This window comes from Odontesthes bonariensis, chromosome 19, assembly GCF_027942865.1.
Source record: "Odontesthes bonariensis isolate fOdoBon6 chromosome 19, fOdoBon6.hap1, whole genome shotgun sequence".
In the NCBI taxonomy this organism is placed as follows: domain Eukaryota; kingdom Metazoa; phylum Chordata; class Actinopteri; order Atheriniformes; family Atherinopsidae; genus Odontesthes; species Odontesthes bonariensis.
Window position 1 is genome coordinate 13,009,250 of NC_134524.1, and position 15,665 is coordinate 13,024,914.

The 15,665-nt window shown below is 38.6% G+C and overlaps 1 protein-coding gene across 31 annotated transcripts in view; it reads left to right on the forward strand.

Annotated features, from left to right (window-relative positions):
• Nucleotides 1–15,665, forward strand: part of LOC142369208 (receptor-type tyrosine-protein phosphatase delta) — a 377,816-nt gene that overhangs the window by 297,410 nt on the left and 64,741 nt on the right. For all 31 annotated transcript variants that reach the window (XM_075451481.1, XM_075451493.1, XM_075451486.1 and 28 more), the window contains one exon: nt 14,261–14,406. In XM_075451481.1, coding sequence (XP_075307596.1) covers nt 14,261–14,406 — 146 coding nt within the window. The remainder of the gene's footprint in view (nt 1–14,260; nt 14,407–15,665) is intronic.

Below are 15,665 nucleotides of genomic sequence, written 5' to 3' on the forward strand. Positions count from 1 at the left end.
GTGTCCACAGGTGTCCACAGAAAGGTGGGGCTGTGGTTTCACTATTGAATCCCACAGGGACATCTTCATTTGTTTAGAGCCAAATTCTGCCAACTCCAGAATGAGAACACCCAGGATAAATTATTTCCTTAGCAGGCAGCAAAGTCCCAGAGAGAGGCCTGGTTAAAAATGATGCAGACATGTCATATTAGGGCAAGTTTCAGTCAACAGAAATTGTAGTATTTCTCAAAAGTCAGTTGGAAGCAAATTATTTCCCCCATCATAGATTAAGATAATTGATAATGAAAATGAGTTTCTTGTTGTTTAGATAATTGTTGTGTACACAGTCCAACATGGGCAACCGTCCATTTTTCTGGTACACACTCCATACAAATGATATCTGATACATGCATTCTTCAGGCATATGGTAAATATATGTATGCCTCAAGGAGCAGCTATGCATTTTTCTTTATATTCCTTGTTTGGGTAGTGTAAAGGTGTAAAAATAGCATTGTGTTCATATTGGACACCTGATGGAGCCAGCAGAAACACGATGTGACATATCATGTGTAATAATGTGCTTTCATTCTCCATTACTGCCAAAGGGCATCACCAATCGGATGGCGGGGCACTCTGACCAGTGTCTGCCTCAGAAGACACTGTATGTACAGTTAAAGAGCAATTTCATTCAGATCAGACAGTGGAAGTAAAATAAACAAATTAATGCTGATATAGATGAGCGTAGAGTCAAATTGATGAACAAAAAGTGTGTAAACTTCCAGAGAAATTAAATATAACGAAATTAGGAGATACACAGAGATTAGACACCAGACATGGGAGAGAAAGAGCTTAGATGGAGATTAACTTGAAAAATGGTTGGATTGACTTTCAAAGGCATTCAATCAGGATGAGGTTACAGTTTTGAAGAGAAGAGAAGGTTAAAGTGAGTTTCAGACATTTCTTTTTATGCTCATCTTTTTCGAAGCTTCAAGATAATTTAAAAAAAAATAATCCTGAAGACTACAACTTTAATCTTTTAGATATGATTATGTTCTTTACATATTTTAAAATGATCTCAGATCTTTTTTTTATGGATATGAAATTTTGTTTGAACTTTCATCTTGAAAATGAAAATATTGAAATCTAACTTCAGAACTATTGTGGTACTTTTGGCAATTGGTAGAACGTTTGTAAATAAAAACTGTAGCATTAAAGAGCGGAGATAAAGGTAAAGAGAGAGAGGTGAATACAAAATCTTATATTCAATCTACTACAACAGTAAGTAAGGCAATATTATGGTGAAAGTAAGTTCCAAGGGTCATTTGCTGTAATCAATTGGTTGCACAGTGACTAATTCGGGAAAGGGGACTGGAGTCAGAATAATAGCAAACAAAAAGGCAAAACAACACCATGAGAGGGTATTCTTATCTCAGATTACTGCTGTTCCATGGCAGACAGCCACTTTTGTTTTGCCATCCCTCATTGTGTGGCATCTTTGAAAGCCACAAGGGCTTGTTACACAACATTCATTTTCTTTCATCATTCGCACAAAGCCTTGATTGACATTATTTGAGATAGTTTGTTTCAGGTATAATGAGAGTAATTATTCAGGCTGCACTGAGTACACAGAGTACCATCAGAAAGTAAGTAATATTACAGGCAATGATGCAATATTACAACAAATTACTAATAAAAGCTAGCTCGCTCAGCTCCATGCTATCAGTGCACCCCTTTTAGATGATGCAGTATTTTTTTTATTTTTTTTTTAGCTATGCTAGTAGGACAAAGTTTGAAAAGCATGGGGTTGTAATGAGCACAATATGCTCTTTGGTCTGAGTAGTAACAGCATTAAAACAAATAATTTGAGTCAGTTAATGAGCAAAGTTTACATCAGCTGTTGGAGAGACAAAACTTTTAGAACATAGACTTATCTAGGTTGTGTTCTTCCTAGAAGTCTCGGGGCATTTAGTTAACACCTAAAAGCTAAAATCTATTGATTAAAAATTCCTATTTAGACCCTTGGTTTCTTTTACATTCATATCTTAAAATTAGATTTGTTTTCTTATTTAGTCTGTTGGGTCCAATGATTACTCAAACAAGTCTCACCTTTCCTCTCAGTCGTTAGCTCTGATCGCAGTTCAGCTTGTGTGGGTAAGCAGGAAATACACTGAGGTGGGATCAGCCAGAGGAAACACTTCCTGAGCTTAGCCTATAGTTTATGAGCACAGTGACACAGACATACAAATTTGCAAGTAGATACTCTTAGTCTCTGAGAGAGACTCACATTAAGCTGTAGTGAAACAAATGTACACAGGTAATACTGGCTTTTGACATTACAGTGTTTGCACACTGCTTAGAATGTGTTGCTAAATTATACAGTTTGATAAACTTTTCTCTCTAGCTACAACTGAAAAGTTTCTCAACCTTGCCAAGTTGATGGAAGTGGTGTCTTAGGCTTGTTGCATTTTAAACTAACGAAGCAAATGGAACAAACTAAGTTTTAATCTGTGAGTTTTAGACTTTTATGTCATTTGGTGTGCTGGCGTTACCAAATGAAAATGCTCAAGCATGGTGCTGATGGTAACAAATCTGACTTCCAGTGGAGGCGATCTGTAAAGTATGCAGGTTCAGTAGAGCTGTTTGGGACTGGAAGAAGCTGTAGAGTTTACCACTGGCCATACACACAGACAAGCATGGTCACGCTTACTGCCTCTCCCTTTTGTCCCCAATATACAGAGCTTCTTAGAAGGCAAATCCATCCTCTCTGTCTGAGCTTTGTATCTGTACAAGATCTGAAAATATTGATTATGTGATAATTAAATTGTCCACCCCAGCTAGAAATGGATTAATAATTGCCCACTAGTGCCCTCCTGACATTTTATTGCATCGACTCAATACTGTTTGCAGGGGTGCTCCGATAATTATGACGTATAGTATTCCTCAAATTATCCCTAATGAGACCAATCAGAGTTGGCTCGACTTTTGCCTAAGAATTAGAAAGGTGGAAAAAGGAGTGAGAGAGGATAGATTTTCTCTTAGGACCTATAGCTCAATGCTTTGAGCCCTGTAACAGATGTATTTCCTTTCTTTAAGGGAGCATTTATTTGTCTTGCAAAACCCCATCCCCCGATGCATAATTAGTGCTCTGTCAGTGTATGTGTAACTTGTTATACCCTGCAGATTCAAACCATGTAAAGAGGACATCTCTAGATAAACAACATCACCACTAAGAGTACTATAAATACAGAGATGAGAAGGTGGTATGGGCACTGTGCCACATCACTGCTTCGACTTCCTCACTGCCATCTGTGAGTGTTCCTCCCTTGGCATTCTCACAAAGGCCTTTTGTGCATTTTTCTCCTTTGTCCCTGTTTGCTAGGTTTAATTAGGTTATTTACTTGAGACTCACCTCCCAGTGTTTCATTATACTGGGCACTGGAGGTAGGGCTTCACACAGGGTAGGGGCAGATAAAAAGTTAGGACAAAAGATGATAAATGTCGCGAGCAGGGACAGGAATGCAATCTGGCCGCCATGATGCAGAGATGCTTTAATGGGTTCCCAGCAAGGAGGGGGGAAGGCACTGTCGAGATGGCAACGTGATAAATGGTGCTGGGATGGCTGTAAGGACTGTAGGCAATACACAAAAAAAAGAGTCATGGAAGGAGAAAAAACAAAGATGACCACAAAATTTAATCTAATTAATGTGGACTCGGTTCTCCCTCCTGACAAATTCAGGGCAGAAGGAGACGAAGAGAATTGCTTTAAGGGATTTGTTCAACTACAGCCCACCAGCTGTCAAACTTCTTACCATTTTACTTTCCATCTATGTTGAAAAGGCAAAGGAACGCGTATATTCTGACAATTCTCCTGCACTTGTGGAATGGTTGATGACGGCGGACTTGCCTTCCATGCTGCAGTTTATAAATATCGCTCTAAAAACACACTGAGGAGGTTTAGATTAACAAATGCTGGTTTTGGATATCCTTTAACAGGTTATAAATAATCTTGAGAGCTTTTTTTTATTATTTTTTGTAGTCACCATAGTAAACACTAATACTAATTGTACTTATTTATAAAGATGACAAAATTGACAGACAAAAGAACATGAGACAGGAATGGAAAGAGGCCCTCCTGTCCCGGGATGAATTGTGAAGTGTCTAAAAATGCAATAGTGCCAATATCTCAGATGAGTGCTGGAGTGAGATCAGTACTTTTTCATGATACAAGTGTTCAGGGAAACTATTTGACAAGTCACACTCATGTTTTATTGACAATGCAGATGTCTTTGCTGGTTAAGGTAATTTAGGGGTATAGTTTAGTTTATGATGTGTTAGATAAGTAATTCTTCATCCTGAAGGAAAATTTGTGAAGCAATGACCTAATCAGTCGGGCCAAGTCCCTTTTTGTCAGAATGATGGAAAGAGAACTGGCTACCACCCTCCCACCCAAGTTTAAAAAAAAAAAAAACAGCGACCCAGAGTTAACTTTATGTGCTTAAGTGCACTAGATTTCCTAGAATATTCATGACGCTAACTGTCACAGCGAGTCAATTCATAGGCTTACCCTTTATCCTTTAATCTATGTGAGGCAAAGAATGAAGTCATTACTTACAGAGGGCCGCGGCACCTTGTGGCATTTGGTGACGGTGTCATTTGCACTCACTCTGTTTGCAGTTTCACTACCAAACATTAAAAGCCAGTCCTCACACCTCTGCTCTAGAGAAATACAGATAAGTGTGAAAAATGAGTTGTAGATCAATACATCTTTATACTCTTACAGGGAAATCTTTTTTTTTTTCTCCCAACTAGTTGAAATACGATCACAAGCACATTGTCAAGACCTATCATTAAATATATGATCTGTACAGTATTTCTATTCACACTCTTATGTCTTTAAACTTAACTCACACATAAAACCTCACATTCACTTGCCCAGTGGACTAAAGCCCATTATCGCTGGCAAACATTTGCACTTGAGGCCGGCGCCTTTGTGTACCCATTCACTCTGTAAACTGAGGCTCCATTTGGCGATGGGTGAAAAGGTCTAAGAAAATAAGCATAACCAACTCTATCAGCCCAAAGGCCACATCTCCGGTCCCAAACATTTCTTTTGTCCAAAGAAGCCTCCTCTCCCTTAGTAACTTACCATTTTTTTTTCCATTGCAGTATCCAAGAACAAATGATATATTCCATTAAACTGAAGCACATTTTAAAAAATGCAATGTCCATGAACTCTGGATACTCCATCATAATTACGATTTCTTATGAAGCTGTCTTCAACTCTTTTTTTTTTCTTTTGCAAATTTTAATTCAAGTTATCTCTTTCTTGTTTTAACACATTTCTACCTTGAAGTCCACAAAAGAAGTGCAACTACCTCTGATCACCTACTTTACCAACTTTTAAAAAGATTGTGTATCTCCATAAGTATTAATTTAAATCAACCAAAATTGTTGCCAGCAATTGTGTTTGTGACCGTATTTTTCTTGTTTTCATTCCTTTATTTTATCTTTAAAATCCTATTTTTTGTTTGATTACTTTGTTGATTTTATTCAAATATTTGAATTGTACAAATTCATTTGACACCTACAATTCAAGAGTCACACCACTTCTGACCAGTACTGTATAGATATGTGAGATAACAGGTTGGTTGAATTTATCTCACAATCTGATTACTTAACATCCCGTATAATAAAAGTTATTCTCATTACACTTCTACACATCCCTCAATTAATCATCCCTTCACATAAATATAAGGCCATTTAAACCTTTCCAAAGCACCTAATTTTACTGGATTATTTTAATGATACCCCCTGAGGGCTGTTGATGTCTTTGCTCCTAGGGTGACTTTACTCTGTGCTTCTTAGCGGATTTTTCCCTTCCGCCAGCTTGACCCTGATAACACCAGCCCTTGTTGCTTTCCCCACACGTAGTTCTTCAAAGACATAGCCAGACACAGACACATCCACACATGATCTCTGTGTCGTCTTCAGGGGTTCACAAGTTAGAATTCAGGCCTCGAAAAAAAAAGACCTCAGACATATGTATAGCATGTGACTGAAAACAAATAACCCACTAATATGCAGCAAATAAGTCAAATTAAAAGCGTAATCTTTCAAATTCAATGAATTAGGACAAACAAAAGGTATTTTGAAATGCAAATGCTTTGTTAGACTAATAAGAATAATACACAGAATCTGTATTTGTTATTCTCCTACTCAAATAGTCTTGTATTATTCTATTCTGCTCATTTTTGTTTTCATGCTTCCATACACATCATGAAGCAATTTGACTGCCCTGGTGTATAAAATGCACACACAAACTCCTGTCTGTATGGCCTAAAGAGTCAGTGGCAGTTTTTCCAGTGTGAGTCCCCAGGATTCTGACAGAGTATACTCAATGATTTGAATAGAAAATGCTAAAGCACAAAAATCCTCTAAATTACTACCATTTTTCTTCCTCCCTTTTATACGCCATAAGACTCCTTCACTGCTGCACAAAATTAGTGGTCTGTTAAAGGTCACTCTGTTCCTTGAGTGACGGTTTTTTGTACCACACCTACATGTTCTTTGTCCCTTTGACAGGTTTTGGTCTGAGAACATGAAACAGTGTGCTGAGAAGCTCATTGCTCTTTTTGTAGATTTAAAAATAAAAATCATACTGTAATCTAATTGTAGTTTAATATTTTAAGATTGTATCAATCTTTCTGAACAGTATACAGAAATAACGCCTTAAACCGTTTAAAAAAAGGCAGAGAAGAATTCACCAAAAAATAAGTTTTCAAAGCCAATGTATTTTTCCATCAAATGCTTGGTTTAGTTATAACCCTCTTGGCTGAACTTACGAACATTTGTAGGTAAAATGCTGAAATAAAGCCACTAGTCATCATGCAGCATTGCTAAGGCTTGAGTAAGTTTGCCTGTAAACGCCTGAGAAAACACAGTGCAGGGAATGTCACTTCTCATGTGCTGACGACTGGCATCCATAGGAAATGGCTTGGCACTGCTTATCCATAAAATTAGAGTCTGTTTGAATGTACAATGTCAAATCCATGGAATGATTTGCTACATAATCCATCTCTGCTCCTATGGAGACAAATATGAGGCAAGCTTTTCCGCTCTGTGGTTGAGGGCAAAGACAATTACGTGAAGTCTATGCTGTAAAGAAATAGGACAGGCCCGAGCATCGTGTAATTTTCTCTTGGTTGAAGTTAGTTGAATATACTGCTCATTTGATTTTCCATTTTACTTTTCCCATCCATAACATTTGATTTCTGCTACATGAAGTGGAAATCCAGCTTTTGAGATTGTCATCTGCCTGTGGCATCTTGGTTATATTTTTAATCAATCTCACACACACATCATGTATGTAGCAGAAGCATCAGAATAACACACAGTCATGTTTCTTACTATCTACACATGTCATTACATTGGCAGCAATCTGACATGGTCAAAGACTGTTTATCGCTGTTGCCATTTTTCACATCTTTTCAAGTCCGTGCAGCCTCAACATGATAACTATTCACCGTTTTGCTGCAGTACTGCCATTTAATGAATCGTTCCATTGCCTGGTGGATAACAGAATGAACAAATGGCTTTCTGTGTTAGTGGCTTCCACTGCCTATCCTATCAGATAATTAACTTTTTGCAAATAGACCAAGCTGACTACCAAACAGAGTAAGCCTGCACAATTAGAATTACTTATCTTTGCGCTTTCTTTTTCCAGACGTTGGAGGAGAAACAAACAAGAGAAACAAAAATTTCATATTTGTTACTTGACTGTTTTTTTCCCCCTCAAATGGTCACATATAAATACACAAATAATAAATGAGCAAAGATGAAAATGAGGTCTTACTGAAAAGGAAGCCACTGGATTATTTTGCCGTGGCATTTGACAACCTCAGCCAAGATGTTCAGAATATCTGACAGGGGGGTTGAGAGTTTTCCACCTCCTTCCTCCTGTCGTTTCTTATATATATATATATATATATATATATATATATATATATATATATATATATATATATATACACACACACACACGTACATATATATATTTTTTTCTCACCAGTGGATGGTCTCACATTGGCAATGGCCCAATTCTACATTCAATATTTATATGTTTCCTTTTGTTTAGTTTCTATTGCGATGGAGGGGGTTGGGCTTTCATGTGTCTGATTTCCCACAGCCACAATTCAGCAACAGCTTTTAAAATGTTGGAGGCCGTTTGAACAAAGCCATCTGTTTGAGTGGGCTGTTTTATTAAGTGACAAACTGGATTCCTCTACCTTGCTAATGTGTCCCACAGGAAATGGCAGAGGCTGGTGTTTGTGTATTTGATTGTGTCTGGTAGAGAGAGCTTCTACCAGTTTTCTTTTGCAAATACCGTGACACACCACGGAAGACACAATGCAACCAGTGCAGCCGTGATTCCAGAAGTTTTACAGTATCCTTTAGTAATTTAAAATGATAATTCAATAGGGAGCCTTTCAGTTTTCATCTTATCAAATGAAATGGCTTAAAAGGCTCAGCACTCCTCCATAAATAACTACTTAAACTCATTTAATGGAACCTTACACAACTTTCTGTTGTCCCACATCCTCAAATTTATTAATCTCATTCTCCCATTTGGAATGCTCATTCCATCCAGCAAGAATATTCTAACACCCATAAGAGAGATATAAAGTGTGTGTGTGCCCACATGTGCATGATAGGTTGTGCTTTCACAAATCTGGAGCTTTTTTCTTCCCGTCTTGTCAGAGAATCTGTCAGTGTATTGAATTTGGGAGCATGAGCCATTCGTTTTGAAGATCTTGCCGTTGTCTGAGCACGAGTGTCCTTACTCCTGCAAAGTTATAGCCAGCAGCTCAGGCCTTCCATACAAGTGCCACTGAGCATGAGTAATACACACTGACTGGATTTAAGAAAGTCCCAATAAAATCATTTTAAGTTTAGTCATTGGACTGAATATTTGGCAAGAGAAAAATACACCAATGGGTTTGTGCATTATAATGCATGCTATAGTTTTTCTGCTTTTGAAGATGTGCTGTAAGTGATGTTGCACATTTCTCCATTCACAGAAGAGTGTAGCATAAGAGTCACTTAAGAGATACTCACCCATCACGAAATGGACCTGCAGCACAAGCATCCATATGCGTGCTCAGTCTAAATATGTCATTAAGCTGTATCCTATACCATTGCATTAGTTTTACATAATGACTGTTTGGAATTTTGCTTAGAGAGCACATTTCAGCAGTTGAAAAGGGGAGCAGTGTGGGAGAAGGCTTGTATTATGAACTTCATTATGTGTGACAAGCAACACAATATTGATGGAAGAGCGGGTTCCCATCATTGTACTGCATTAAAACCTCTGCAGTGAATTAATGTACAATTCCTGATCCAGTAATTAACAATCATTCGGGGGCCATATCCCTTTTCAAGTAATCACTAATTGCAATAAGAATTTCAGATTCCATTTAAGGCAAGATTACCGATGAGCATGCAATGCAAATCAGCCAACAGTTCCAATTAAGCCCCAATTCTTTTTCTTTCTTTCTACCTCAGCCTTTTGTGAGAACATACAATGTGGAGTTTGTTCCCTTTGCATTATAAGAGGCAAATTTTATCATAATGTTGCAGATAGAGAGCTGTGTAGTGCCCCAAGATGATTTGAATGTGTGGTTTATTCTCACTTTCTTTTTTCATGTTTTTGTATATCTTTATGCCTACATTACTACACCGTGTTCTTGTTTGGTATGGGGTCAAATGTGCTAATTAACCCACAGGGGCTGCACCTATAAATCACACATGTTAAACTGCTTTCATAACCACCAATAAACACATTCTTCTGTACCTTTCTTTGTTTAACTACCATCCCAAAAATATTGCTACTATTTGGCTTTCAGAATACTTGAGGGACTGTATAATGTCAAAAGTATATACTATACTAAATACACTTTTCAACTCTCCTGACATTAGTCACATCTTTCAGTCCAATTTGTGTTGCTTGGTGACATTGTGACAATTCATCAATATCACAGAACTGATATATTGCGGCTTTAAGATGTCGAATGAGGTTAATGGCATCTTTAAATGCTCCTTTCTTCCACTCGTATGTCCAAAATGAAGCAGGGAATTTGCAGAATGCCACCCAATGTGTTAGGATTAATTACCGCCCTTGCAACCCCACCTCACCCTGCAAGTTAAAGATTCAGAGTGGAAATGGCCCTTTTCATGCAAATGAAATTGAATGTGTCAGTCAGTGTAATTGTGAAAACTGAGCTGTCTTAGACTGGTGTCTGTGCCAAAAAGAGGCTCTAACTAAAAGTCAGTGTATTAATGTTCTCGACTCTTTGATTCATGCTCTTTAATAGCTTGGCAGATCAAACTTAAGTCTATTGCAGCCTCCTGATGTCTTGAAATGTTTGGACATTGTGAGTAAAACCCAGACTCAGATCAGCATTTAAATGTAATATTTGGCTGTGAGCTAAACCAGTGTAAGACAAGCTTGTAATGAGTGCAAATCTTTGAGATGCTCTGAACCCAGCAGTGACAAAAGAAAAAAAGTATCATGAGCCCCGGCTCTAAGTTATAAAGATAAAGATACATGGAGAGTAAGCAAACATCAAGAAAAAAGACAAGATCTGAATCAGAAACTTCTCTGACAGGCAACAGTACTAACCATCACACAAACACCCCTTACTGCCGATCGCCATGAAAACAACTGTACTATGCATTCCCTTGTAATTTGGGGTTTTAGGGTTAATATGATACAGAAATCAAGCATTCCTCTAGTCTACTGTAAAGTCATTGGTGAGAAGGTTAAGAGTTGGCGTCATAACAGCTATAAACTCCTGCTTGGAAATGGATGGATTTTTTAAGTTTAGGGCTGCCAACACAGGGACCTAACTGAACATTTGCTGTTTAAATGAAGAGCAAGGCTAATGCGATTATTTCCAATAATTTAAAATCTATCGTCTTTTTAAAACAGTAGACCTTTCAAACCTTTCTAATTTGACTTAAAACATTTGACATGTCTTCTCTGTAATATTTCTAAATCAATAACAGGTTTGAATGTCTATAGTATCATTACAGTTTGTTTTACCTTACAGCATCCAAGCTTTTTATACAGTGGTCGCAACTGTAATACATTTCATCCTCTGCCTACATTGTTAAAGCCTTCCAATTTTCATTTATATTTATGCTTTAAAAAAAATTCAAGTTATCGAACAAACCACCCCCTCAGCCCTGTGGACATAACTGTTCTGAAGAGCAGTAAAGGCTTTTACTCACCAAATTATTAACATGGCATTGAGCAGTGAAGCTGTGGGATACCATGACGAGCTTCTTGCCTTTTTGTGGCAACAAATGAGTAAGCTTATATAATGACCTCAAAGGAGGGCAGGCGCAGACCCTTATCACTAACCTTTTAGCTTGTGACAGGCTTTACATATTGCATGTGTTTTCCTGCGACAGCTTAGCCCTGGATTAACAGGTTCCCAGCTACAGTATTAATTAATGTAGATTATGGCCATCTCTCAGAGGAGATGTGCACATGGAGCCGAGGTGAAAGAAGCTCTTTTCAGTTTAGACTCATTTTGCTAAACAAATCCCACTTACAATTCCAAAGGATGTTCTATTTTAATTAATTTGATTTCTATTAAAAAATTAACATCATTACAAGAAAACAAAAGCAAAATAAAAAGAGGAAAATCGCAGAAAAATCTTGAGTTCTGTGGTAAAGTTTCTTTGTGGCGAATGAGTTTTGCACAAAATGTTCATAGAAGATATCTTACTATTTCTTTCAAGGTTCTTGCCATGGCATTGTTCCGACAAAACCAACATTTCAATCGGTCTCTTTCTACCTGAAGCCATACAAGGAGTCTACCAAAATGGATGTTTGTCAGCGGCAGAACTAAAATTGGTGTATGATGGTGATATCAGCTGCCATGTCTGTGAAAACACCATTACCTCCATGTCACGCCTCAGTCACTCCCCATTGTGTGATGACTGTCTCCTCATCCCGTTCGTCTCACCTCCAGTGCTGATCTCCTATACATGCCGTAGAAGTCTATTACAGCCAGCGTACGAAGCCGCACCAAGCCATAATGGATGGCCCCGAAGCGAAAACAGCCCCAATAGCATATCAATTACCCATCAGCACCTTCTCCTTGGCTGGATGCCAATATGTACCACACTCCAGCAAAGCCATTGAGAGAACACAGAAATGCAGAGATAGTAGTGCTTTTGTTCCACACACAAAAATTGTACCTTATAAGCTGCTGCCCACCTGTTGAATTTGTCAGCAGGAGAAATATTCTGTGAAACGTGTGTGTGCGCGAGTGTTTGTGAGGAAGCTGGGGGCTGTTAATGTCCGTGTGAACTCAAAGCGGTGGCGTGTCATGAGAAAATCGGGTGATTTCCCAGACTCATTTGCCCAGTGGAAGCCCAGCTGCTTGCTTGTTTATCTGTTCGCCCTTTTGATTGCTGGCCACACATCTTATGTCACCCCTCCACGAATCCCGTAGGTTAATTTGTCCCTCACTTGCAGTGCTACTGCTGCTTCAGGGCAATACAATCTGGGAGCTGAAAAATCTGTCTGCACACAGACAGACACGCGAACAAACACAATGACACACTCTCTCTCTCAAACACACACACATACAGATGAGGTGATTCAGATGGTTGGCATTATTGCTGCTGCGTGGACTCTAACGGCCTGCTGAAGTGATTGATAAAAGGCAAACAGTTGCTCCGCAGGGGGGACAGATGGAGCTATACCGCCCTCTGAAGCTGACACTCAAGCTTCAGAGGAAAATAATTTGGTGGGTCTGATGTAGCACTGACATTTTTGCTATTGAAATTATAGGTGTCTTGATCATTACAATAAAGCTGCAATGTAAATTTCACAAATCAAAATCTGACCAAGAAGAGAAACATTGTTTTGATTATGGATCGCTTTCATGTGTTTAGATTTTTCCGGGAATGCAATCGAACTGTCAGCTTGTGAGCAGTAACTAACTATCCCATGGACAAAAGAAAAGTATTAAAAATGGAAGCAAATGGAGAACTCTTGTAATGTCTGATGAAGCCAGTATTTTATAGGGACATATTTAAAGATCAAACAGTAGGGACAGTACTGCAACCCTCCTCGTGGCTGTGGAAATCTAAGCAAATATCCTAGTCCTATCAAGCCACCACAAGAGATAAAACTTCCATTCCATTTGCATACAAAGCAAACACTGTTCCACTCAGATATTTTCTCACCTCACATCGCCTATATTTTTAGAATTTCTATCCTCGTTTTCTTTACACTTGACTAGTTTTGCTGAATTAAGGGAGCAATAAGGAGCAACAGAATGCTAGCAATGACAATCGCAGCATTTAGAGGCACATATCAGGTACATGACTCATTTGTGTGGTGACCTCCACTGCGCCAATTGCTGAGGTTGTTTTTCTCTAAAAAGAAAAAGAAAAAACAGAAACTAAACAGTGTGACGGACCAGAGCTTGTTAGGACAGGAAAATGAAATGTAAATAACAAGTAAACAGACAAGAATTCATGAAGAAACAGTGATGATCACAGTGAACAGTTTTCTTGATCTTCAGGAGCTCCCCTGCATTTCAAAACATAAAAGGTTCATAAACCACAAGCACGTTACCAGAGTCTCAACCTGCTTACAGAAAAGAGATTAAAAATTAGAAGTGATGTAACTTACAGCCACCTCAGTAATAGTTCTAAACCTTCATCTTGCACTTATTGAATTACTAATGAGCACAATAACACTGTCTGCAGTCACAAAAGTAAGACTTTTTTTTTGCAGCCTTGACACAACTGAAGCTCATTTCAGTCATAATAACTGACAACCAAACACATATCTACTTCTATTTTTCTATAAATTCCTTTTCTTTCCCCCCACAATAGCAGTCATTTTGTCAAAAAATTCCATTGCAAGCTTCAGGCATCCTTTCGTCGAGACTTTACAATTACTTAGAAAACACTTTCAGGGTAAAAATAATATGTTTTGTTTATTCTTCTCTTAACATCTCTTTCCTTCTACGTTTGATCTCAGCTGATCATCCGTTTCCACTTGCACAATAAAGACATTTTAATCTCCCCTTGATCTCCAAAGACAATCTTCTTAAAAGCCACATGCTGAAATCTGCAACTTTGTTACTTTCTTCTGTGTGTGGCTCAATAAAATAGATTAATTGCCCTGTCTGCAGTGCTTAGCATGTTCACCAACTGTTTTGTTTCTCTTCATTTTGTTTCTGTTTCCCTCCAGCACCACCAAAGTTTTTAAGAACCCCCAATGACCAAACAGGCGTGCAGGGAGGTGTGGCATCCTTCATCTGCCAAGCCGCAGGAGATCCACGGCCGAAGATTGTGTGGAACAAGAAGGGGAAGAAAGTCAGCAACCAGAGATTTGAGGTATTAGGTCTATTGTTCTGATGTAAAATGCTCGACAAAATGAGAATGCTTCTGCACTGCTTTTGGCTCTGCGCACATAAAATGAATTGTGCCAAGACCTGCTTGTTTGCTTTTCACCTGACTTGCCACCACGCATTAGCAGGCTCAAATAATCATTTTGTCCAGGCTTTTAAACATGCATGAGTTTTAATGAGCAAGTACACAAAATATCTTGGGACAAATTTGTAAATGAATAAATGACAAGGAGAAAGCAATTGGACAGGAGAAAAAAAACAACTTGTGGTGTGACCCAAATAACTACATTAGCCTCACACCACATTAGCCAATGCAAAGTGAAAGGGGAAGTCGAATTTTCACATCGAAATATCCTTTTGCATTGTGGCATTTTTATCTCATTGCATGTCCTACCCTCCTTATTGTGGCTGAAGCTTTGATTTCTGGTCAGCTTTAATCTGTACTTGGGCTCAGTACCCATGAATAATAACAATTCATCACAGAGCGCTGATAAGATTTCTAATAATTTCTGTGTCAGGACTATCATGGTGTCACTTCTTTTCTCCCTTTAGCTCCAGTTGCCATATTTGCTTGCGCCTGCAGAGCAGCAGGGGCTTAACAGAGCTCAGAGAGCTCTTTCCACATCTCCTGTGCCTCTCATGCCCACAGAAATCTAATCTTATCAGAGTTCATCGCTTTTGCATCGCATGTTGTGCTGAATGCTAACACATTAGTTTTCATTCACCCATTGCCTCGGTGGGCTTGCTGGCTGCCACAATTCCGTACCCATTCAATCACGCCCTGCTGCCTCATCTTCTAACAAAAACCCATTTCCTTTAAGAAGTCTCACAACTTCCTCTCTAATTTGCTGTCTGGCTTTAACTAAGAGGCTGTTTTTACCATCACCTGCTGACATCCTGAATGCCAACACTGCTGTAGCTTGGCCAATGAAATACTGAAGTGTACTGTTAACTAACTCATGCTCAGATATACTGTGAACTTTGAAATGTTTGTAGGCCTTTGTGTGTTTGTGTGTGTGTGTGTGTGCGTGCATGTGTGTGTGCGAGAGAGAGACTGGGGTGTCAGGCCTATCTTTATTGAATTTATCTCTATGCTTAAAAGAGATTGAGTTATGACACAGATCTTTCTTAAATCAGTGAGTATACAAACGTAGCATGCAACAATAGCTGAATAAGCTACAACGAACACCTGTTTGTGAACATTTTATGTGTCGTCCGTCCAAAACAGTCAGTCCTGTCTTTAGT